Source organism: Vipera berus (genome assembly GCF_964194415.1).
Source record: "Vipera berus genome assembly, chromosome: 1".
Classification (NCBI taxonomy): domain Eukaryota; kingdom Metazoa; phylum Chordata; class Lepidosauria; order Squamata; family Viperidae; genus Vipera; species Vipera berus.
In genome coordinates, this window is record NC_138202.1 from 194116041 (window position 1) to 194142641 (window position 26601).

The 26601-nt window shown below is 37.9% G+C and overlaps 1 protein-coding gene across 1 annotated transcript in view; it reads left to right on the top strand.

Moving 5' to 3' along the window:
• PKHD1 (PKHD1 ciliary IPT domain containing fibrocystin/polyductin) overlaps nt 1-26601 on the top strand; it is a gene marked incomplete at both ends in the record, with an annotated part of 196628 nt that overhangs the window by 138065 nt on the left and 31962 nt on the right. Inside the window, 8 exons of the mRNA XM_081342989.1 lie at nt 5827-5957; nt 7080-7126; nt 11179-11284; nt 12176-12310; nt 15338-15473; nt 19381-19627; nt 22110-22284; nt 22778-22973. Of these exons, the coding sequence (XP_081199115.1) occupies nt 5827-5957; nt 7080-7126; nt 11179-11284; nt 12176-12310; nt 15338-15473; nt 19381-19627; nt 22110-22284; nt 22778-22973 (1173 nt within the window). The remainder of the gene's footprint in view (nt 1-5826; nt 5958-7079; nt 7127-11178; nt 11285-12175; nt 12311-15337; nt 15474-19380; nt 19628-22109; nt 22285-22777; nt 22974-26601) is intronic.

Below are 26601 nucleotides of genomic sequence, written 5' to 3' on the forward strand. Positions count from 1 at the left end.
CAGAGAGGGATTCTAAGAATGGTAATGTTTGGGTGCTTCACCCTGTACCATCTCAGGGAGGGGAGCAGTAATATTAAGGTACCTTTACATTGCAGCTTCTTCCATTTATCCTCCAGCCCCTTTGAAGTTGGTTTTAATTATGTTCACTCCTGCCAACCTCAAAATGCTGAGAAAATGCAGAGATCACCACAAAGTAATCAGTGCTCCACCTCTGTGATGGGAGAGCGCAAAATGGCATTCAGTCAGCATCTATATGCTACCATAGCTTCTATAGCAACTCCTACCACCCACTCCATATAAAAAGAAAGACATTGCTCTTCCCACCCACTTTTTTCTGTTTGGATCAGATATAGGTGTATTCTTAAGTTTTTCAGGCAGTTCTGATTTAGGATGGCAGCCTATCAAGACAGGAAGCATGGCTAGATGGACTAATTCTAATTTATTGTAGGGTTAGTTAATAGAATCTTGCAACTCTGATAGTATATTTCTCCCTTTACAGCCCAAGAAAACATTTCTTTTGTGGGCTAAGCTGCCTCTTATCCAACCATTCCCCTAGCTATGTCTCTTCCCCCTAGTTCATGCCCACGTTCATTCTCGCATACCATTACATAGGATGAGCTACAAAGCCATCAAGTTACCTTTCCTCCCCCTGTATTCAATAGCTCTGGAAAGGTGTGATAATGAAAAGATAGCAAGTATTATTGATTTGCAACAAGTACTTCCTCAGTACTGTAATTGCAAATTGTTGTGGTAGAGAAAGGGGGAGATAAAAGCTAAACAATCCCTACAGAAATAGACTGAAGTAGTAACAGGACATTGAAGCTGCAAGAGAAGCTATGAATCAAGAAGCTAAAGTTCTAATGGATGGAAAAACTATACACATTGACAAGAATACCAGCTTGGCTCTGGAAGCAAAAGTTCTTAGAACTAGCTAGTGATTTGTGACTATATAGATCTGGACCTGGTTCTGAAACAACATGAAGTCTTCATGGTGCAAATCCCCAGGATTCAGAGATTGGTAGAATTGTCTTCGAATCAAAGTCATGCTCTCACTTAGTTATTATGACTGTAGTTTGTGAGAGCTATCCAGAACTTTACCTCCTCAATAATGCTTTAGCTTTTTTGTGGATTTCACCCCCTTTTTGTACAAGACAAAAGAAATATCTTATGGAAACTTTAATAACTCATATTGATAAGGAATATAACTCATTCTTAACCTTTTTTATGAAATTTGGCAGGCTTCATCTTATGATGGTGTAGCATATCTGCCAACTTCGTCTCACTGTGGTAAAAAACCAAAAGGTTTACACATGCTGTTTAGCATTATATTTTCCCGTGATAGATGTTGGGATTTTTTTTTTCTAGTTACTCTAATCCCAGCAAAAGCAAGTCCTGGCCACAACATTCTCCTTTGTTACTGCCACGCAGTTGCTTTTATCTTGTACTCAGTTCATGAAAAAAATAAATTTAAGTTGTCCTTGGCCATCTTTACCCAAAAGTAATGTTTGCTGGCTTATTCTGACATTGTTCAATGACAACTTCAAAGACATGTTAGGCATTGTCACATTAAGTGGACCCTGCCATAGCATGGGAATAATGCTAGTAGAAAAAAAAGAAAAAGAAGGCATTGCCACATTACCTTGGAGGTACGATAAGATGATCACAGTGACTGGAAAGAGAGGCAGTATAGGAAGGATTGGGTTCAGCAATCCTTCCTATCTTTATTTTGTATTTTAACTTTGGGGGTGGGGGTGGGAAAGTGCAACTTATTCCAAAGAAGTTATGTGCAAGACTTACTTCAACGTCTTTAACAGGATGAGTTCATAGGACTAAGGATTAAGCTCCAACCCTTAGCTTTTTGCTGGTCTTGTCCCTCACATGTAAATAGCAGAAGCTATCAGTTTATATTTGAAAAGGATCTTAACATTTTTATTAGATTTTGATTCTGCCTTTATTACTTTATAAGTAAATGAAGGCAACAAACATAGTTAATATTCCTTCCTCCTCCTGGTTCACCCATAGTACTAACCCTGTGGGGGTGAGAAGGGGCTGAGAGTCAGGGACTGCTCTAAAGTCACCCAGCATATCTAAGGTGGGACTAGAACTATAGATTCCTGGTTTTTATGCCAGCATCTTAACCACTACATTAAATCAGTATTGTTCTGTACCAGCCTGCTACCGGCCCTGCAGAAAAGGCAGGGACAACCCCTTTTACAAGAAGGCAAGAGGCTGGAATTACGCCTGCCAAATTTATTGCTACAAAAACAAATAGAACAAGACACGAACCAAGAAACAGGAGCTTTTCAAGCGGTTGCCTTCAGCAAACCAGCCCTCCCACGCATTCCCCCTTAAATACAGTTCAGGGCGTGGCTTCTCTCTGCCTCCTTCTGAGGAGCCCCATTGCCTTCCTCTGTTTACCCCTGATTGACTGCCTCCTGCGTCGGGCATCCTTGAACAGGGCCAGCTGTGGGTCATCTTCATCCACGCTGTCAGGCTCACACAGCTGGGTCTGCGTCGTGACCAAATGAGAGGGGCCTGGCTGAGGGCTCTCATCAAGCTGTCCAATCCCCTCAGCAAGCTCTTCAACACCCCCCTCCTCCTCCTCTGAGTCATCCGACCCAACTGCCGAACCCACAGGCTGACCCTGAATCACAACAAGTATATCATACATTCAGTAAATTCAATTTGTATGACATATCATACATAGCAATATACATTCTATATTTTTTACAATATTGATATAATTTTTAATATAGTATGATCAATTTTGTTTACCTTCCTTCCTCTCACTCTAAACTGTTCACAAAAACAGAGCAACATAAAAGAGCAACGTATAACAAATTAACCAAAACAACTGCAAAATAATCACAAGATGGCAATCCAGTAGTAAAGCAAACATAAACATATGGCAGCCATCAGCTTTTTGGACAAAGGGCTGATCCAGATGGCTGCATTAAATTTTTATCCACTAGTCTTTGAGCTAGAAGAAAAATATGTTGGTGTAATCCACGGTGCCCATGGCTAATCCCTAATTCTGCAACAAGAACTGGACTGATAAAAGGTGCTGTTCTTGTTAACCTATTGAGAGAACATTAAAGAAAAAAGATTAATAGAGATTCTGATTTCATTTACTCTCCCATTTTTCCTGCTGGTGGGAAATCAGCCATCAATCATTTTTCCATGCATCTATTTATTTATTTGGGTTTTTCTTACCTCACAATTCTAAAGGTCTGGTGGTGCATTTTTGAAAAATAAACATAACACTAAAAGCACAAATTCCAAATTAGTGTCCTCATTGAAATCGACTAATGCTAAGGACTCCCTGAAACAATATAGATTTAATTTATTCATGAAATGCTGACAAATTGGAGGCTGCACCTCTTTCAGTGGAAGAGAGCACCACAAAGTAAGGGCAACCTTAGAGAAGATCCTATATGAGAAAAGCAGCTTTGGAGAAGTATAGGCAAGAAAGGCAGGTTTAGCCAGCTGCCTAGCTGTCCATCAAATAGTTTGCAAAAGTGGGGCAATGCATGGGATGGAGAACCTCTGATGTGTTGTAATGAATACAAGCTAATCGCCTGTCCAAAAGTAAACTGAGGTGAAATCAGCACCCAACCTCCTAACTTTCTCTAAGGGCCTGAGGACTTGGCTTAGCCAGTTGGCCTGGCCCCCCAATGTGGGTACATGACACTGGAGGTGGCTGACAGTTTAAGACATGCCTTCACCTCCTCCATGCACATCCTGCTCCCTTCCTTCCCATCTTTTTAATTGTAAATTATTATTATGCATTTTTATTATTCAGTGTTTTATAACTATGTAATGTTTGTAAGCCTCTAGGCAAGATAAAAAGCAAATAAGTCTAATAAACCAACCAACCAACCAACCAACCAGCAAACAAACCCATCTCACAGGTCACAGGAGGTGATGACAATGAGTGAATTCCATCCTCAGCTGTGCTTCAAGAGAAGAGCAGTGTAGTGAGTGACCAAGGAATCCAATTCTGACCTAACAGTGGCTGTCCTACCAGAGGTAGCCAGTGGAGAGCTATGGAAAACACACTATTGTGATTGGCTGATGTGAAGTAACAACATCATAACCATCGTATCCTCACCAAATACTGCCCAAACCATAATGAAGTAGCCAAAGGCACTGTTCCTGCACTGACGTTAAAAAACTAATAAAATGTATAGCTTGAAAAACTTGAAATGCTTCAATGATGACAGAACTAGCAATGCAGAGCTGATTTTCCTAGTTTTAACCAACACTTTGTGCAGCAGAGGACTTGTAGTACAAAAAGAACACTACACCTGCTTAAAATACAACAACAAACAGGTCTGTGTTTATCATGAAGACAGGTAGAATCTGATGAGCATTTTCAAATGCATTGGTTAGGCATTATGCAAAGTGATGCTTCTGCAGAAGCCAGTTGCCTGGTCTCTCCTGGAGCTCAAGTCACAAATACCATGAAGAACAGTTCCCAGCAACCAGAGGAGAAGGAATGTCCCTGCAGGTCCCTAGATGGGCTATAAAGACATGGGATAATAAACCACAACTAAACCAGCAATTACATTCCATTTAGTGAATATAATTTTCAATCACCAACACATCCAGTTTACTGGCTCTAGATTTTATCCCTAATAAAAACTATATCCAGGCAACTGGGAAATTCCTGCTTTAAAACTGGAACAGCCAAAGATAACTGTAAGCTGTTTCAAGTATGAACTGGGGATAAGATGAAAGATATGGCAAAAAAAAATGTTACCAGGGCATATTCATGCTTTGGTTAGGGGGACAAGAGGAAAACCCCCAAGTGTAAGTGAAGTTGTGTAATCAAGCTTCTTGAGTAGGAACACTTTAGCCTGGAGAATAGAGAAGCCAGCTAAGCCAGCAGTATCCAGTTAAAGAAAGACAGATTTGAGTTTAATTTACTATGTTCCCATTCCTATGGGATCTGTTGTTCTTCTGCTTTCAACAGTTATCAAAGATAAGCACTGCTGCTGGCTGCTTATAACGACACTTTCATAAATATATAGAATATGATGATTTTGATACAACAGTAATGCCCCAGTAGATCAAAATCATCTAAAAAAGAATTTTGATCAGGACAAAAATGTTTGTACACTATAACCAGAACTAGGCCAGCAGCAATTAAGTGAAGAGCAGCACACACCAAGCAACAGAACAAAGGCTTATTAAAGGATGCCAAACAGGGTATTGATGTTTGTAAATGCACCACAAAGCTCATCATCAACAAAGCATGCACAATGTACTTTAACATAAACTAAATCAATTAACCAGATCAACACCATGTTAGTAGTCGTTGCATTTATACAGTCTCAGCAGGTTTAGGAACACATGTGTGTAAAGCACAATAGTACATGCATAGACATATACACCCCTCTTTGCTTTAACAGAATGCAGAATAAAGTGCTCCGTATATTGGTCCAAGTCATCAGTTATGATCTCTAACTACAACTCACTCACCCACATTTACTTCCACTTCCCTGCAGCAAAGTTGTTTTTTTTTAAAGCAGCAATTATTTATCAAGCACATTGGCAGCTATGCAGCTGCTATTGGGACTTGAGTTTATCTGCTGCTGTCCTCAGAACAGTCCATTCCTCCATCACTTCATTAAGCCTAAATCAGTAGCATCTGGGGCCATGAATAATAGGGTGGGTGCAAAAAAGGTAGATAGATAGATAGATAGATAGATAGATAGATAGATAGATAGATAGATAGATAGATAGATAGGCAGGCAGGCAGGCAGGCAGGCAGACAAGTGGTCGGCTGTGCAATAATTTATTAATTTGCAATTGTATTTTTAGGAGCATGGTATGGCAATAATAAAATAAGACATAATACAATTATTGGACTAGTGGGCACTGATGGCCTTTCCAATACTGAAGTTCTGTCCCCAGCTGGAATATATATCCAGTCTCCTGATAATTTGATAGAGGTAAGATATAAAGACAACACTATTGTACATATGGGAAAGCAAAAAAACAAATGACATTGTGATACATTTTCTTGAAGTTTCCTTACCCCAACAGTTAGATTTGTAGATTAAATTAATGCTCATTCTTCTATTTCTTGCATTTCTTTCTATTTCTATTCTTCAGTTCAGAAGTGAACTGAAGAAGCTTCTTGGATGAGAAGTGAAAGATTTTCAAGAAAAAGAAACCAGTTGCCTTTGGAAAAGCACCTTTTGGTTTCTCCACAAACTTGATTAAATAGTGTGCAAGTGGGGCTGCATATCTTTCAGTTTTCAAGAAATCACCCATTGGAAAAGAAAGCAGGAAACAAATAGAAACAAAGCAAGTAGAAAAAACCCCGAATGCTTAGTTTTCAACATTGCATTAAACAAATATGTATAGTGCAGGGGTAGGCAACCTTGGCTCTTTTATGACTCGTGGACTTCAACTCCCAGAATTCCTGAGCCAGCATGGCTCAGCTTGGAAACCTTTCCCTTTGCCTTCAGCATGGCTGGCTCAGGAATTCTGGGAGTTGAAGTCCACGAGTCATAAAAGAGCCAAGGTTGCCTACCCCTGCACTATAGTGCCAACATTATGAATAAAATGTAACTTGGTTGTATTCCAATTTTATCAGAAATTCACGTGGAAAGGCATTTCTGGAAAAATTTAGCTACGACAAAATCCATAAAATAAAGTTCCTAAGGAATGTATTTCCACATAAAATTTCCTACTTGCCTAAAAGCACTGCTGTCAAGCTACTCCTCCTCTACATAAATATACAGGCTTCCCTCCCCTCCCCGGGTTAAAAATAATTTCTGGACTGAGTCACTGGTATTCTAGGTAAATATCCAGTGACATAATATGAGTTGACAATGGAAGCTCTACATTAACTGTGCTATGGGCAGTGTGATATACAAAGCTATATTTCTGTAACAAGGTGCCTCGACTTGTGCTTTAGGCATTACTCTTATCTCTTTGTTTTGCCACCCAAAGAAAAATGTCATGCACCACGACAGTGAGAAAACTGGATAGGTTGCAAACCTGGAAATAGGTTCTGGGGCCTTTCTTTCTTAGGCTACTGATTCTACTGATTCTCTTTGATCTAGGTCACAATTAGTATTCTCAAAGCCATTCATCCAGTAACCTCTGGCAAGTAAGTTAGTGGTTGCGCTTGCAATCCCTTTGGGAAAATAACCACTTGGCAAGTATTTAAAATGACATCAATGAACACCTTTTGGGCACAGCACATCTGGACCAGATTTCCATTGCTTTTTTTTTAGTGCTGATTGTCTAGCTAGGCAATATTCCCATTTAATTGCCTTCTCTCTTAGAGCCCCCTAATTTTGAATCTTGGTTTGGTAATGAAAAAGTTTTATTTCAGATAGATACACTAGGGAAAAAGGAATGCTGCTGTTATTTAGATATTGTAGGCTGATAGATGCTTACCCAATTATGGAATTTTTTAATGTATTTTAATTAATTAATTAATATAGTATTTTGATTTTTCTTATTGCTTTTCTTGTGGTATATATTCAGATAAGTCTAGGGCAGAATCCATTTGGTTTGTATTTTAAGATGAACTGACTTTAATTCTCATTCCTGATCTATAATGTGAATCAGAACTCAATTGTTCTTCCCACTCCAAAACAAAACAAAACAAAACAAAGCAAAACCATACAAAAGTGTGTATAGAAAGAAAAATAGCAGTACTGATTAAGAGATTAGGGAAATTCTATGTTCAAGTTCCCATCTGACCATAATGCTGAGTTGGGGTCAGCCTTATATATCCCAGGGTAGTTCTGTTGCTAAAAAGTGAGGGAAGAAAGCTACTTTGAACACCTGAAGAAAATAGAAGAAACTTCAGCAGAGGAAAAACTATTCAAAGTGTTGCAGCAACAGAATGGAACAAAAGTTTTTTTGAAAGTGATCTAAGTTGTGATTAAAAAAAGACTGAATCTGAAATCCAGGATTTGATATCAGTGTTTGCAATAGTTGGAGAAAAGGCACGTTTGTATGTGCCCTGTCAACTTTTAGAGACATCTATTATCCTTACCTCAATGGATTTCAAAAATAATTTGATAGAGATATCAAAGTGCTGCTAGTGATGATAAATTCTCCTGACTTATAGGCACAGATCCTTTTGGTATTTTTGGTGTTTTACGATCTTTATTGAGTTGGTTCAGATGTCCTAATAACTCCTATTTCCCTCTGCAGAGTAACATGGTGTGTGGCACTGGACATGGTTACTTTTTTCACCTTCCTCCTTCAAGATCGGGAGAACCAGTGGTGTCTTTCAGTAATAATGTAGCACATTCCTGCTCTAGGTATTTTTTTCCCTTTCTGTCTATTTTATTTTGTCATCTCACACATGCCATCAGATATACAACATGCACATACATATACAGCAAACCTGCAGTAATTAATTGGGGCAAATGTGTTTAATGCTTTCTCTGATGTTAAATAGGGTTTCCCTCCAGCAGGATGAAAACATATTGATATGCTATGGTTCATTTCTTATAGACTATGTAAACAATTCATTTCATTTTTAGTTACATATACGGTGGCTCAGTGGGTTAGGACGCTGAGCTTGTCGATCAGAAGGTCGGCAGTTTGGCGGGTCGAATCCCGAGTGCCGCATAGCAGAGTGAGCACCTGTTACTCGTCCCAGCTTCTGCCAACCTAGCAGTTTGAAAGCACGTAAAAATGCAAGTAGAAAAATAGGGACCACTCCGGTGGGAAGGTAACAGCATTCCGTGTGCCTTTGGTGTCTGGTCATGCCGGCCACATGACCACGGAACACATCCTCGGACAAGCACTGGCTCTTCGGCTTTGAAACGGAGATGAGCACCGGCCCCTAGAGTCGGAAACGACTAGCACACATGTGCGGGGGAACCTTTACCTTTACCTTTATATGTGTGTGTGTGTGTGTGTGTGTGTGTGTGTGTGTGTGTGTGTGTGTGTTTTAAATGCTTGTTAACTATTTAGATTACCTTGCTAGGCCCCAAACATGGGACAAATCTTTATTTCCTGTTTCAGCCTAACCAAAGGCCATCGACAGGCAGTAGTCACAACAGTGACAGCTCATATTTGTGTAATTTTTTTTTTACATTGCTAACAAAGAATTAAAGGGAGACTGATATGCATTTCAAACTTATTTGTTTTCATCAGTCAGCCATACCATATATATAATGTTGCTGCATTCTGATCCTTTTTTTGACAAAATATTACATTTGCAATGTAATTATTGGTAAAGAGTAAAGAGTTCCTTCCATCTTTCCATCCTTCATGAAGTTGTCTCAGTTCATTAACCAATGTCATGCATAATTGCCATGAATTATTATTTATTTTTCTCCTAGTCTATATTAATTTGATTATCCACATATCAGTTTGGTGTTATGGTTAAGATCTCAGGCTAGAAACCAGGAAACTTTGAGCCCTGGTCCCACCTTAGACTTGAAGCCAGCCAGGTGACCTCGAGCCAGTCACTTTCTCTCAGTGGCAATGGTAAACCACTTATGAAAATCCTTGCCAAGAAGACTTCAGGGATTCATCCAGGCAGTTGTTAGGAGTCCAAAACTCACTTCAAGGTACACACTCACTCACTCACTCACTCACTCACTCACTCAGACACACACACACACTTAGCATATTTTTGCAGAAATTCTCACCATGAACAAGTTGAAAACAGAAGCTATAATAATCTCAAGAACTATATGACGGAATCATTTTAATTTTGGCACGGACTGAGTAGAGCAGGATTTTAAGTCTTCATGAGATTGAATGTGTTTAGTGGTTGGAAGTGGATTGCAAGTATTGCATTTCTTGTGTTAATTAAGTAGATACTTTCAATAACTTTCTAAAATACACATCACAAATGTATTTATTTATGTTATGTCCCACTTTTCTTCCAGAACTCAAGGTGGTATACACAGTGCTATTTTCCTTCACTTTCAATGGTCTTAATCCAACACCTTAAGCAATAGTTGAAATTTTCATTTTAAAATCAAGCTTCCTATTCAGTTTCTTGCTTGTCTCTTTTCTTGAAGTACGTTGATCAAGTTGCTTACTCTAGAAATGTTGAATCATTTTTTTTCTGCCCTAATAGATTGGATACTACATATCAGGTGAATCATATCTGGAAACTGAGGGATTCCAAATTACAAGTAAAACACCAGCCCGGCAGACCTTTGACAGTTGACAGCTGTCAAATGGCTGCCAGAAGCATCTGCGCATGCGCGCCGCCCCGCCGGCCGCCATTCCCGATGACAGCTGTCAAAAGGGCTGCCAGGACCAAACACGCACGCGCCGGATTTGACAGTTCCCGGAACTGTCAAATCCGCAGTCCACAATCTGGTCCTCCGAACTGAGCTAAGCGCTCAGCTGAGAGGAATTCCCCGACAGCCGCCGAGCTGTCAGAATGCCGCTCGTCGATTGGCTGTTCTCCGAGCAGCGGGAAAAATACTGTTACCTGATTGGTTATGATGTTTGACAGTTCTCTATATAAGCCTGGATTGTTTGACAATCAGCTGCCAGGAGCTGAACCGAATAAATTTTTGAACCCCTGCCTATGGTCTCGCTCTTGTCTTTGTAAAGACAATTCATCAGGCATGTCAAACTTGCAACGTCATGTGATGTTGTAATATATACATATTGTGACTTTTTCCCCATTGCCAGCAATGGGGTGGGCGCGGTTTCAGTGTGATGCATCCGGCCCACGGGCTGGCAGTTTGACATGCCTGCTACATATGATCAGATGCTGCTGTTTAACTATCTACCCTGAAAGTACTTTCAATAAAGAAAGTCAGAGCCACCTGATTGTGCCTTTTCTGTTTATTGCTTATTCAATTCCATCAACTGCCACCTGTGAATACATACCATGGACTTCGTTTGTTATGCTAGAATTGCTAAATTACTCAATGAGTGCTAATGGTGGTTTAGTGTTTAAGATATCGATCTGGGAGCAGCTAGATTCTAGTCCACCATGGAAGCTCTCTCAACCCACCTTAACTTACAGGGTTGTTGTAGTGAAAAATTGGAAGAGCAAGCAGTATGCCTAATATCTTGAGTTCTGCTACAAATGATGGGCTAGAAATCAAATAAACCAGATAAATTATGCATATAATTAAAACAAGTACATCATCTGATAGAAATAGCCTAGATTATTTTTGCTGTTTATGATATCATCACTTACTTTGTTATAAATAGGTATGGACTCCTAATACATCCAGCATATCACCCTCAAAAGAGAAACAATACAGAACCTGTTATATTCCAAAACTTTAGTGCCTGGCAGTGCAAAGGTGGAGTCCAGGTACCATGCATTCTTTCTTCCTTGCCCTTCCCATGCATAATTCTTAAATGATCTCATTTTTAAAATTAAAGTATAATTAATTCTGTTGGCTACAATAATAATTAATAATATTTTGTTAGATAATGCCCCTATTTGAAAGGAAATTCCCCTGGAGTCACTTACATCAGGGGCCCCCAACTCCTGGTCTGTGGACCAGTACTGGGCCGTGACATGCCAGCAACCGGGCTGTGCAAGCAAGCAAAGCCCCATCCACGATCCGTGGATAAACCTCTCTCCATGGAACCAGTCCCTGGTGCCCAAAAGTTTGGGGACCTCTGATTTACATGACTGTTACTGTTATCTTAGACTAGAGTGAAGTAATTGAAAATTCAATCTTCCTATTTAGAAGAAGAAATTTTAAATAGGCAGCTTAGAAACAACAGAAAAAGATAAAAGGAAAGCTAGAAAGAAGGGGAAAGTGGTAAAATTGTATATTAGCGACATCATATAGCTGTATTTGAAATAATGCTGGAAGTTATTTTTATGATATTAAATGTGTGCAAATAATTCCTTTTTGTTTTCATTTTCTATATCCCAGAGTGTATTATGCTTAGAAGTAAAAACATGATACTGAAGCATAGAAAACATAATACTGATAGTGAATGTCTTTGCAGCAAAACTTGTGGAAATCAGTCTTTATTTTTTGTCATCTGCTAACATGCAAAACTAAGTCAATAAAATTGGCATTAGTTTAGATGATTTCTTAAAAAGTCAATTTATCTTATGAAGTAGGAGCACAGATTTGTCTTTTTTGATTTACTATTTTCTTTTAAACTGATGAGAGACTTTGTAGCTAGCATTATACCATATTAAAACAATGCTAATACATTTCTTAAAATATTATTCTATCAGATTATTAGCACCAGCAACCTTCAACTTTGGAACTTCCACATCTCTTCTTGCAAAGATTTTGGTATCAACATTGTGGAAAGTCTTGGGAACACTTCTGTTGTTAACAGTGTGTTAATTGGCCACTTCCATGAAAAGGTATGAGGTTACAATTTTTTCGAAGAATCAGAGTTAAAGAGCCAAGAACACAGAATTAAAACCACAGCTTTTCTGGATACTAATTCAGGAACTGAATTTCCTTTCATAAACCAACCTCACAGAGTTATGATTTGAGAAAGTCTTAGTAGCTAAATTCTTTGAAATCCAAATCATGTCTATTCTTGAGAAGGATCTGTGTGTATCAGAAAAATAAGTATACTCTCTTGGTGAGGGTGAAGTTTTGTTCTCCAAGCTTGTGTGTTGGTTTCTGAACATTTCATTACCAGGCTAGGTCAGCGGTGTTTAGTGGATGTTAATGTCAATGTTCTTCTGTTTTTTAAGGGCTTCAGATATGGCTGTGTCAAGTGAGGGTCTGTGATGGGTCAGGTGTGAAAATAAGTGCTTTGTTTTGCAATCTCTCTTTTATCTGGAGAGATTTCAGTGTCCAGCATTGGCCCTCTGAGCTCTATCTTTGAGTGGCTGTTTCCACTCCTTCAAGGACATCTAGTTCATCATAGCCTCACTAGAAGCTCTACTTTAAAGGAAATTTTAAAAAAAAAAACAAGTGGTATTTCCTCAAAATGATGAAAAAGCAGTACAATTTTTTTTGCACTTTTGCCTCCTCCATTTGTCACCCCCTCTTCCATTTTCATTGACCTATGCTGCCTTGGCAATGATATGGCAAAAAGCCCAGGATATGGAAATCTAGAGGCAAGCATATTTCTCTTGGAATTATAAGATTCCACATGTCAAGATTTCTTCAAACTAATTTTGTATATACTCCAGGAATTTCACCATGCCAAAGTATCTTACTTTAGGCAAGGGAGATAAGATTATTTGTGCATAGGTGAAGGTTGGAACTTAAAATGAGTTTAATGGATTCAAAAATTGAATCTTGAAATACTTGTTAGTGTTAGGAATAAGAGAGACTAAATATTGATTGCTGTAAGTGTGAGGAACAAAGAGAGAATCAGATATAAGATAAGATAACCTTTATTGTCATATTTTTTACTGTGGGCACACTGGCACACATTAAAAAATAAATTCTGTTGCTTGCTTTCAAAAGTGTACACATACATAACACACATATAAACATGCTATATACAACATATGTATATACCAACACCCTTACATATAAATACTAATCACTGTCCATCTTGAAAGAGGAATAGAAGATAGGTAGAAGATTAGAATGCAGATAACTTTTATAGCACTGAAAAAATATTTTCTTTGGTTTTGCTGTCTTGGGATACTGAGCTCTTGAGTGCTCCCATATTACTTGTTAAAAGATTTTGAGGCGCTCAGCTGTGCCTTGTTTCTTACAGCACCCCAGGGGGCTGATTATCTTTGATTATCTCATGATAAAGAATCTTCTTGTCATAATTTACATATTAATTTATGTAATTCTAGCCTTTAATAATGATGTCTCTTTAACATCAATTAAAACTTTATGACATTAATTTAACAAGAAAGCTAAACCTTCCATTCAGCCAACACTTTTATGTTTAAATTATGCTTTTAGCCAGTTATTATTTATTTCTTTTAAAGTCCTACTTTCTGCATTGGTTCAGTACCCATTGCAAATTAAAAGGAAAAATAGGTGGAATTTAAATGTGAGTCATGTGTGTACTTCTGCTAAATAGCTTTTAGTAATTTAAAAGTAATTGTAATTTCTAAAGATCTATTTTTTAAAAAATATATATAACTTTTGATTTTTGCACATCTTTTATATTTTGACCATCACAAAAATAAGCTGTGGCTAAACATGGAGAGTTTTAAAAACACAAAACATATATCATGGATAAACAGAGCCAGGCTCTTGATCGGGAGGTGCTTTACACAGTTGCTAACACTCTGATCACCACAGCTTGACTACTGCAATGTGATGTACATGGGGCCGTCCTTGAAGAACACCTAGAAGCTTCAACTGGTCAAGAATAAAGCAGAATGAGCAGTGATGGGCATGCTTTGGAATGTCCATAGATCACTTTTGCTCTGAGAGCTGTGCTGGTTGTCAGTTTGCTTCTGGCTGTGATTCAAGTATTGGCTGTTACCTATAAAACCCTTCATGTTATAGGGTCTGGTTACTTAGGCAACTGCTTATTTCTCACAATATCTATTCATTTTGTCTGACAGGATTCTCACACTCTGGTTTCCTTCAATTAAACAGTGCCATCTATCAGAACCCTAGAATCCTACTTTCTTTGTAGCAATGTCTGCCCTCTGGAGTGAGATTTTCCCTGAAATCAGGATGTCCCTCACTTTGTTATTATTTAGAAGAGCTATAAAGTCTTGACTCTTCTCCCAGGCCTTTACCAAAGGTGAATGAAAGCTGCATCATTTTTTTTCTAATCTTATCCATTTTTTGTCATTTTGCTTTTACTTCTTGTTTTTGTTTCTGATTGTAACTCTATTGGTGAGCCACACAGAATTATTGGGAGTTGATTGGGTATAGATTTAATGATAAATAAATAACCCAAACAAACAAATAAAAAAGGCTTAGCAGGAAAGAGTGAATAGGGCCACGTGATATGAGTTTGTGGTGAAACAAAAGAAATGATGGTGAGTTTGAGGGAAGTAAGAGAATGGGAATGTAACAGACACAGGGGATGGAGAAGAATAACTGAGATTATGAACAGCATATAAATTTGATAAATGAATATAAATTTGATAAATGAACGAATGAATGAATAACTAATGAGATTATTAGAACATCCTTAGAGGATCTCCAAGTTATTATTAAATTTAGATTACAATGACAAGTATTTATTTATGCAGTCTCCAGAGCAAATTTGGGCTTGGTGCTACTGGATCAATGAAATCTTCACCCTTCTACCCATGTCTCAATTTCTGTATTAAAAGGCAGGATCTAAAAGTATCTATACTCAGCCTGATGAATCAAGATAGTTGTCTTAAACTAGTTTAAGCATAAACAGTATTATCATACAAATTCATACTAATGCACATCTTAATTTTATACAACTGTTCTTTTCAAACATAATGCCAATTTCTACATTCTTGTACCAGGATGAAAGCTGTATGTTGACAGGGCTGAAAACTCCTCAAAAGCACGAACTGTTGATTTCACGAACAACCTTTATGAACTTTGACAGTCACAACTGCATTGCAATTACTACCTGTTCTGGCTGTTACCAAGGTCAGGGTAAGTTAGATTTTCAGTACTGAATATGATTGCGATGAGAAGAACTGAGTGTGAAGAGCACTAAAGAGAGTTTTCTACAAATATTTAAGCTCAAATCAGTTCACAGAAAATAAGCAATTAATTTACATATATACACATCCCATGCACCTTTTTCAAACAGGACAGTTACATCTACTAGAATATGGTGATAGAAGCCACCATGGAGTTGGTGTCATGTGAGGACAAAGCACGCAGACTCCGTTTCCTCCTGTTACCTTTCATATGTGGAAGGTGAAGGTCTACAATGAAGAGCCTCCTTTATCAATGAGTGCTCTTCACATGAATGAAGTCTGGAGTTCTATCATATGGAGAGCCATAATGGATAGAGGAAGCCCACACTGCATAAATTGACCTTCTATACTCAGAGAGCAACAAGATGAAGTTGAGCTAATAGATTGGCTAAATAAAAATAGAAATTCTAGGTGTAATACTTTGGATAAGAGCTTTTAAACCCCAAAAGGCTTATTGTACAATAAACCTATGTAGATTTTGCTTTGCTTTAAAACCAAGCACGCACATCTCTACCAACCTGATTCATTTTAATAAAGAAAAGGATACAGGCTTATTTTGTATTTCCCAAAGAATAGCAATAGCAATAGCATAGCAATAACATTTAGGTTTATATACCACCCCATAGCACTTTACACCACTCTTTGGGTGGTTTACAATGTTGAAGCATTATTTCCATATTGCCCCCAACAATCTGGGTCTTCATTTCACTGACTTTGGACGGATGGGAGGCTGGGTTAACCCTGAAACCCATCAGGATTGAACTCTAGACTGTAGGAAGAATTTGCCTTAATACTACATTTTTAACCACTGCACCACCAGAATCTCAAATGACAAACCCAACAATAATAACAACAAGAGAAAAGTTCTTTATTGTTCAGCCATAAAAACTATTGGTATAAGGTTTCCTGCCTGAGAAGAGGGGTTGGACTAGAAGGCCTCCAAGGACCCTTCCAACTCTGTTATTCTGGTATTCTGTTAAAAAGAAACAGAAAATCAGCTCATATATTCTTATCATCTTTACAATTTATTCCAATCATATCTACACACACACTTCTCATTTCCACTATTTTAGGCTAAAAGGACTCCATTTTATTTTCAATACCTGTGCTCTGACTGCATATAAAATATATTGTTCTAAGACGTCAGTCCCAGAGTCATTTGTCATATATGTATAAACACACACATACATATACTGTACATACATATATACATGCATACATTTTCAAACAAACATACATAAAATAAAAATGAACAATCACCAAAGAGAAAGAAAAAAAATTACACATTGAATAACACATAAAGAAAGAAAATAACAACAAATTTATAATTTCAACTTGATCAATCTGATTTTGTAGGTCTTTAAAGAGGAAAACTAAATTCACCCAGATTGTCAAAGAACTTTTTCAAAAGGCAGAGATAGTATTACATTTTCTGATTAACAGAATATACTATTTTCTCAAAAAATTGCTAAATTGCATATTTCTGAAATCCAATCCATTATATCTGGAATTATAATATTTTGCAGTCTCCTGTTGAGTCCCACCTTTGTGTTCGAAGAAAACTGAATGTAACTGCAGCATGGTTTAGGAACCCATCATGTCCCATTAAAAGGCTCTCTTCTTAGTTGGCTTCCATTCTGGCTAAACAAAGCTTAGGAGAGATGCTTTGCTTCAACAAGGTTCTGAGAGAAGCACCTCTTTGAAGAGTTTTTTTTTTATTGAAAAGTTTTACAGTACATTTTATCTTTAACAATCCCCCCCTCCCCCCACCCCTACCTAACCCTCCCTGTCCCTCCCCCCCATTTCCCCCTCCCCCCCCCCCCGACTTCCCAGAGCTAAGTACAAGGTATAAAAACAAAGAACCATCATAAACATCCATATGCTAACAACAATAAACTATTAAATCTATCGCTCTCTTGCTCATATAAGATAACTACAAGCAATATTAATATTACATATAAAAAGAAAAAGAAAAGAAAAAAGAAAGGAAGACCTATTCAAATGCTAAATGAAACTTTTTAGTCCCATATTTGTTCTGGATATAATCAATCCATTTTTTCCACTCCATAATATAACATTCTTGCAAATGATCTTTCAAGTAAGCCGAGATCTTTGCCATTTCCGCCAGGTCAGAAACCTTTAGAGTCCATTCTTCTATAGTCGGCAGTTCCTCCTTCTTCCAATATTGACCTATTAAAAGTCTTGCTGCTGTAATTAAGTTCAGCATCAACTTAGTGTCCACAACGGTAGCATCTGTAATTATACCCAACAAAAACAATTGCAGACAAAACTTTATCCTTTGCTTAAAGATCTTCTGCATATTCCACCAAATTTTTATCCAAAAAGCCTTAACCTTTTTGCAGGTCCACCATATATGAAAATACGTTGCATCTTCGCCACCACACCTCCAACATTTTGGCTGATAGTTCGGATACATACTTGCAAGCTTTTTAGGATCCAAATGCCATCTATAAAACATTTTATAAAAGTTCTCTCTTAGGTTTTGAGCTTGCGTAAACTTTACGTTCCTCACCCAGATCTTTTCCCACGTGTCCATTGTAATAACTTCTTGAATATTCTGGGCCCATTTTATCATACAATCTTTAACAAGTTCTGTTTCTGAGTCAATTTCTATCAATGCAAGATATATCCGTTTGATATGTGCTGGACCCTGATTCCTAATTTGCTTTATCAAATTTTCATCAGTCATTGCAAAACCAATTTTCTGATCTTCTTTCCACCTGGCCCGTAACTGAGTATATTGAAACCAAGTTTGAACAATCTTCTCATCTCGCAAAAGGTTGTACGGCTTCCTCTTTGAAGAGTTTTTGTGAAGCAATGTGATCCTTCACTTCTAAAGAAGAAAAACGCGGCTTTCAGGTTGATTTTGAGACATGCTCAGAAGAGTCTTCTGGCCAGGAGAAGGACCAGAAGCACAAAGGGCCTGGGTGGGGTGTGGGGGGTGAATGGTGCTAGGAACACAAAACTCTTTGTCAAGGTACTGTTCAGTTGCCTCATATAAGCCTAGTTTTCACTGTTCATGCTCATGGCAATTCTTACTCTTTCCAAGAGAATTTTATTTAAATAATAATAAAATTAACTTAGAACTGGGATGGGAAAAAAGACTTCTTCTTGGAAACAAATATCAAAGCTAAGGTAGTAATATTAATAATAGCAACCATGCACTAGGAGAACATATACTGTTTTTAAAAGCTATATGGAGCAGGAATAACCCAGGCATGAAATTAGTGACACTAGATTCAAATAAAATACCTGCTTATAAGGCCTGCCATTGGGACCTGAAGGAACATTACTGTATCTTCTCAAATCCTAGCAGTTTTCCTCTTGCTTTAACAACGTCTTGGCTAAAATATGCATTCTAAAAGCTGCCTGTTCACATATTTTAGCTAATGCAAATGTGTGAAAGCAGTCAATAGTTAGAAACATTGTGCAAAAGACTGTGGAAATGCATCACTAATGTTAGATTTGTTTGATGGTTCTATAGGATTCTGTTTGGTTTGTTTACTTTAAAGAAGTACAATTCCTTATTCACATTTGAATTTTAGCTTTTTGCATTTCATATCCATTAAAATCAAACAGCATAATCATAAGCAATATCTACAATGGTGTGTCTCTTCTTTACCCCTGGGCACAGAAGCTGACTGGGTGATTTGAGGCCAGTCACACTCTCTGAGACATAGCAAGAAGAGAACGTTGCCAATAAAACTGCTGTTGACTTGATCAACAACAACATCCTATTCTAAATTTTTGAATTCTCAGTTTTCATTGGATGGGAGTTTATATCTTCCCTTAATTGTTCTATAATATAATATGTTGCTCTTCTTTTTCTTTTCCAGGAGGCTTTCCTGTCAGAGCAGATCAAGTGCTCTTCCTCAATGCCCCAAACTGGCTATCATTTCCATTCCCTCACTGCACCATCCTCAAAGATCTAGACGGGTCTCTGACAGGACAACCAGGAAGTCAGATCCTTCCTTCTCTGGATATACTTCCAGATTCCTGTAGGAGAATTGCCAATGCCAGTCAAGCTGTCAGCGCCAGTTGTTGTTTTGCAAATGTTACTTTTCATCGTATGTCTCTTGGCCTGTAAGTTTTTGCTTTCTTTTCTCACTTGTAATTGTACAAGATTTAGGAAGTCACACTTTAGGAAGATAATAGATTGCAAAAATAAGTTTCTGGGGTGATGTTGACTTAGGCAGTTCTGACAAAACAATGTGTTAAAAACTTCCAATACTATAAAAGTCATTTATTGTGATGAATAAAATAAATGAATGAATGGGACAGGCACATTTACCAATTGCATACCATATAATTGCAGGAAAAATGTATTATTTTAAATAAAAATACATTGCGTTAAGAATATAGATCTACTGATGTTAGCTGCTTTAAAGCAGAGGTGAAGATTCTAAGCCAGGTCCTAAAATCAGAAATTTCTAGTAAATAGACCCTCAAAAGTGAAGCCCACACCTTTTACATAAATTTTAAAAATTGGCTAAATACATAGACATCCTTGAACAAACTATTGGATTGAATTTTTATTTTTTCTGGGATAACATGCAGTCATGCTTTCAGTATTTGCACAAAACCTCAGAACAAGTATGCCCTGACCACATCTATTTTCTGCCTTGCCTCCATCACCTTATGTTCAACTCATCCCAAGTGTGTAAATGAGATAAGCTTACGTTCTTCTTAATGGACAAATGTTAAACTACACCTTCTCCTCTTATTCTATAATAGTCCATGCATAGCCTCAATGTGTGAAAATCTGAGGGGAATTCAGGTGACTGTAGTGTTTGGGAACAGAGATAAAAGAGACAGAGCAGAGATTGGCAATGGGACTATTGTTTCATGACGGTATTGTTTCATGACAGTATCATCTCAAGGATGAGAGAAGTACTTCAAATCATCAGTGGGGAAAGGCCTTAAGCAAAATGCAACTTGGACACTCGTGGGTGTCTACTATACTATTACATTTCTATTTCTGAAAGAATACATTACAATATTGATGCATGTACCATCGGCCTCATTCTAAGCCAATTTTATTGTTGCTTTATTTTCTTGAGTTATATCATTGTAGCAGATTATTTCACGAAGGTAACAAACAGAAAGCATTTAGAGCTAAATGCAGTGTTTGCCATAATACAAAGGGTGGAAGGGAGGGTGGAACCCCCTTAGGATAAGTAAGCTAATGGTAAACATAAACAGGAGACTTAATATTTATTCTACTCATAGTTGTTGATTGGTTTAGCAAACCCTCTGTGAGCCATTTATGTTCAACAGTTCTGCACACTACACTTGAGCTAAATTACATAACAGCTTAAAGAACCATGATGGTAAATTGTAACGCAGACTGTAAAGTTCTATCTACTAGTTATGCCAGATTTCTGCAGCAAATTGCTTCTTAATTGAAACTTCTCTGGATATAAAAATGCAGCACTGCCAATCAGTCATCCAGGTTTTTCTCTTCTTTTTAACCCTCTTGAAAGGCTCCTGGCAGTTTGAGCCAAGGGTTAATTTCACATTACCACTGTGGTTACCTCCTCCTGGTTTCTTCTTCAGAAAGACAAGAACAGATCTTAGAGAGCTGCCTCCTCCTTTGGTAATGAAACACTTTCCTATTAATGATCCATGCAGGCTCCCTCAGCTCCTCCGAATTAAAAATGCTCATGCCCTCCTCTGCTCCATTAACATTAAAGAGAGGTAGATTGGTGGCTATTTAGGGCACAGTGAAAATCACTGGCTATTTAGAGCAAATTAAAATGGTGCTAATTATGGTGGTAGGAATGCTCAATTATGTTAGCAATATAGTAGTTCTATTTGGGGGCTAGCTTGACAGTATAAAGTGAAAACATTGTTTGGAAAGACAATATAATAGTCAGCTCATGATTAACCTGGACATTTTGGGGAACCAAAACTATTTGTTGCCTTTCAAGTGTCTTATTCTGCCTATCCATGTTATCCTCTTCTTTAGGAATAACAGGGATGGAAGTGAAATTATTTTATTCTGATTTCAATGCATTTATCCACTTTGGACCTCTCAGAATTAAATATGTTGTTTATAAAAAATTGGCAAGCTATTTGAAAATATAGGGGCATGTTATTATTATGTTATTATGTGCTGCAAATGCATTCAGCAAGAGGAGTCGTATAAATATATATATTAGAAATAACATCCATACAAAAATATATTCTGTGGTTTCTTTTTATGCAGAAAGACGCAAAACATTGGAGGGAAATTGAGAAAAAGAGTAAAACTGGGAATGATGGATTTATCTTTATTTCCAACAGCAAGGAGCTTGTAGTTCCCCAAATAAAAAAAGTTGAATACCAAGGAGTTTGCCTGGTTTCCTTGATTAAGGATTCACTTAAGGAAATCCGAGTTGTCTACTTGAAAATTTTTTATGGGATTTAGATTTGGGGAAGTGGGATATGTTGCCATTCTATGCCATCTGAGATTGCTGATCTATGCCTAAATATTGTGTTTGGAAGAGCAACAGTGATCTAACAAGCTGCATCAACATAGTATCAAAGTGAATATTATTTAGAAAACTTTTGATTTTTTTTCCAGAAAGTTCCCAATCTTGTCATCTAATTTAACAGTAACTAATAGTCACAATAAGGTGATCACTGTCAATTATGTGTCTGACACTTTATCAAATGCCAATGGCTGGATGAGTCTTCTTTTGGATCAAGAAATTTATACTTTGTCATTCAGCAGTCCTCTGCTTCAAAGAAATTTGCAGGTAATGAAGGTTTGTTTAATCCATGAAATGTTATAGTCTCATATAGTTATAGGAAATAGAGAAAAGAATTCTGAAGCTAAAATAACATACAATTTCATTTTAATCTAATGGAAGGATTAGGTACAGAGGATAGGATACATAGTGTCTGTATGTGATATGGGTCATTCACAGGTCAGAATGAATATTTTATAATTGGAAAGATAGCATAGAACACACTGGGCAACTCTGCATTATACGTGGCTTTTATTGGCAAGGCCATGCTTTTGAAATGATTACTCATTTCTCAGTAGCAAATAGATAGCCAAATCCAAAGATAAATTCACAAATTGGGGGAGGGGCAGAGGTGAAACTTTGGCATTTATGAGTCTGCTGAAAAATTGCTGTCTCTTCTTCCTTCTCTCTCACACAATCATTAATCTTCTTTGTTGCAGTCCAGATATAATTCAGAAAGGGAATATAAATGTTTGCATGTTTCTTGTGTTCTACTCCATAGTATATAGCTACATTTGATAATTTTGCTGTTGGCAATTACCTATTACTGGAGCATGAAGGGTTGGCAGTCCACAGTCAAGTTACAGTGCTTTGTGGAAGAAGGCAAGGGTTGCTACTCCAGGCTAATCCTTCCCATAGACATCACAAAGGTTGCGACTGGTTTTTCAACAAGAAAACTAAAAAGTTAACTTATTTAGGTAAGATCTTGATGTTTAAGGTTGTAGTTGATAATAATGCTCATTGAGAAGGACACAGATGCTGGAATTGGTGATGGACATCACACATTAAGCACAGTGATTGAGTTGTTTACGCCTTTGTAAAGCAACTTGGAATTCCAACACTTCCTCTGAAAATTGCTTTCGGGATGTTAAGCGTGCCACCTGCTATAGGAAGGTGAAATTTTCTCCAGAATTAAAATTTCTTTGTGCTATTCCAGAAAGCCTAAGTTCTTGGAGAAACAGGGAACACATAACAATAAGCAGTTTTATACATGGGAACTTGTTTGCGTGACTGAATCCTGGAGTTATTTGTGCCAATTTTAACCAGGGTAGTAAATATTAGTTGAAAAAGGCCATGACATGACTAAAATTGGACTAGTGATATGAAGCTCCTTCAAATGAACAGCATCACATAATAAAAGCGCCTTGTTCTAACTCAAGTGAAGCCTGAAGTGGGCTTTAATCTCTTCCCTTGTGCACAAAAAAGAAAAATATTTTGTTGCATAGTTCTTTACTTTAAAGAACTCTGGAGTCTTAACTGCAAAAATAATAGAAGTTATTGCAAATAAGCAGAGACTCTACAACTATTTCACCTAAGCTACATTTTTGGTCTCTTTCCATTTATCAATAACAGTGTATTATTGTTTGAACCATGAAGTGCTTTCTCTGCTGAAAGAAAAATTGGACTGTGTGAGCTCAGCTCTGTTTAATGGCCTAAGATCTTTCCAAGAAAAGACCATCTGTATTTTGATCTTTTGACTATCCTTTCAAATAAAACCAGAAAATTTCTTTATTTTTAAATTGCAGTGATAGTCTGAAAAAAATTAGTCAGCTAATTAATCCCATTTACAAGCTTTGTAGGATTCTTCAGCTGTCAGTCACTTCCAGGCCTAAGGCTTCTAGTTTAGTGCTTATTCTCCTGTTCATGTGACTCAGTCTCCATGGCTACAGGTTGCATCTGCTGACACCCATGCACTATTTACTGCTTAATTAAGAATTTCATGCTCAGCCCTTATCTGCGGCAGAGAACAAGAACACGTTGTTAAGAAATTCCAAATATAGGCCACTGCATAAGGGAAGCCTTTATTGTAGGTCTGACTCTGTGGAGCCTCTTTAACTACCCTCTTGGCAACTGAGCTGCCACCTTTCAATCAAAAATCATTAAATGGGGGCAAAGATAATGAGCATGTCTCATATCAAAAGAAGGATGTTTGCTTGGGCTGAAGAGGAAAAGCTGTAAAAGCCTACCAGCCCTCGCCACTTCAAAGGAGGAGAGGTTGCTCCGTCAGCAGGACCCAGAAAGCATCATTTGTTTCTGTTTGACTTATGTAAAAGGTCTGGCATGTTAGAGTCCCGTCTTGCAGCCGTGGGTCTCTCCCCACCCTCCCACCCCTTGATGCTCGTGTGTCAGCAGTTAGGCAGCTGGGCCCTAACCATATCCGCCAGAGTATCTAATCACTTGACTCTGTCTCAACAATGGGCACTTGTAGGGGGTGGTCAGGAGGAGGTCTGTGCAACAATAGGAACACAATTATTGCAGCTGCTAGGGAGGGTGATAATTCTTCTTAGGGAAACCAAAGGGACCTTGTTGAGGTGGCAGAGAGGGGAAACCTGAGTCTATTCTTAATAACCAGACTTTTGGAAGTACTTTGCTTTGCCAGTGGGGCTCCGGCAGCTGCTCTTGTCCTAACCTTCTCTAATAATTGTACATTCTGTCCGAGGTCAATTTACTTATGACCTCCTTCTTTTGTGCCAGTTAAAAGCCTTTTAGGGTGAATTGTTGAAAAGTGGCAGGAGTGCATTAAACCCTAAATTTAATGTCAATAAATACAGATCAGATGCCAGATAATTCACAGGCAGGCTCCGAAATTCACACAGCGTTTGCTTCAAATCTCGCAGTTAAAAAAAAGTCCTTGTTATTCTGAAAGCTGAGCATCTGAAGGAAGGCATTGTGGAGACACAGCAGGAACTGTTCATCGTTAACTTAGAGGCTTTATAGTTTTCTGTCCTTAGTTGCTCTAGGAAGTATTACACATATTTTCAGGTCTGAAGAGCAAGTTTGCAGGATAAAAAGAAATGCCAAAAATTGATATACAGAATAATGTGGCCAATCTCTTTCATTGTGTACTGAAATGACTTTGTGAATTTCCCTTGGTCATTCAGAAAATGTTCTACCGAGTTACAGATAACTCAGGAAAAATATAATAAACTCTTATCCCGTAACAGTTAACTTAAGCATATTTATTGACATACGTAATTTCAAAGGGATTCTACAAAGCTGTCCATAGGATTGATTGCTTACATCCCATAGACTGGCAGAAGATATATGTGCCGGGGTCAAAAGAGTTGATGTGTCAAATTCTGAAACAAAGACAATGAAGAAGAATGAAAATCATCAGAAAACTTGAAATTAAGCTTTATAAGGAGAGCTTGGAGTGATATGGTACATTTGGGCTTGAGAAAGAAAAATGACTAAGAGGAGCTGTGACTACACTGTTCAAGCAGTGTAGCATCTAAAAGGTGCTACAAGAAGTAGAAGCAGGCTATTATCCTAGATTGCAGATCATAAAACCATGCTTTTAATTTGCAGATACGTTTGAAAATCCAGGATTTTTAAAAAAATTATATCCCATTTTTCCTTTAGGAGCTCAAGGCATTATGTGCAACAACACCCCCCCCCCCCGTACCTGAGGAGGTAGGCTGGACTAAAGAGAGTGACTAGCTTGGAAACCTTGAGTCTTCAAGTTTGACTTAAAACTGGATCTGGGGCTCCCTGGTGCCGATCCAATAGATTCACTGCTACGTATTCCTTAATCCTTCCTAATAGCAAGAGCAGTTCAATAGTGAAATTAATTATGAAAGCTGTGCAAATCATTTGGAGAGGGTGCCCCTTCAAACATCCTAGTTGACTTTAGGTGTCAATCCTGGTAGAAGTGTTTCTGTGCTTGCAATGTCAGAAAATCAAGAAAAGACTTCGAAGATGTCTTTTGGACATTCTGTATAGCACCATACTGCAATTTTCAGAAACAATAAAGTTCTCTTTTATTAACAGCAAGTTATATTTCAGATTATTGCTAACTGAAATTGTGCAATTAAGAAAGAACTTTGTGGAAAATTCAAGTCTGCAAAAGTAAAACGTAAAACTTAGGTGATTAAGGGAGGGGGGGGACTCCAAAATGGCACAACCTTAAGATGTTCACTGACTAAAAAGTATAGATTGTCTGAAAAGAGAAAAACGAAAAAAGGCAGGAGCAGAATTGAATGTAATATATTGAAAAAGAGCACATTCTGTCTAGCTAAACACTTAAACCAGTGGTGGAATTCAAATACCTGAACAACCAGTTCTCTTATTGGATGCAGGCCTGGGCCTCTGAGGCCTAGAACGGACTTCCGGAAGTGGCATCTACGCACATCTGGTGGGCCGTTCCTGGCTTGGGAGGCCTCCTCCAGGCCTCCAAGGCCTAGACCTGACTTCCAGAAGCAGTGTGCTTTCAGCCGGTTCTCCAAACTCAGCAAAATTTAACTACTGGTTCTACTGAACAGGCGCAAACCAGCTGAATTCCACCTGTGACTTAAACCTTCTTTTGTGTATTTTATATAGCGTCCT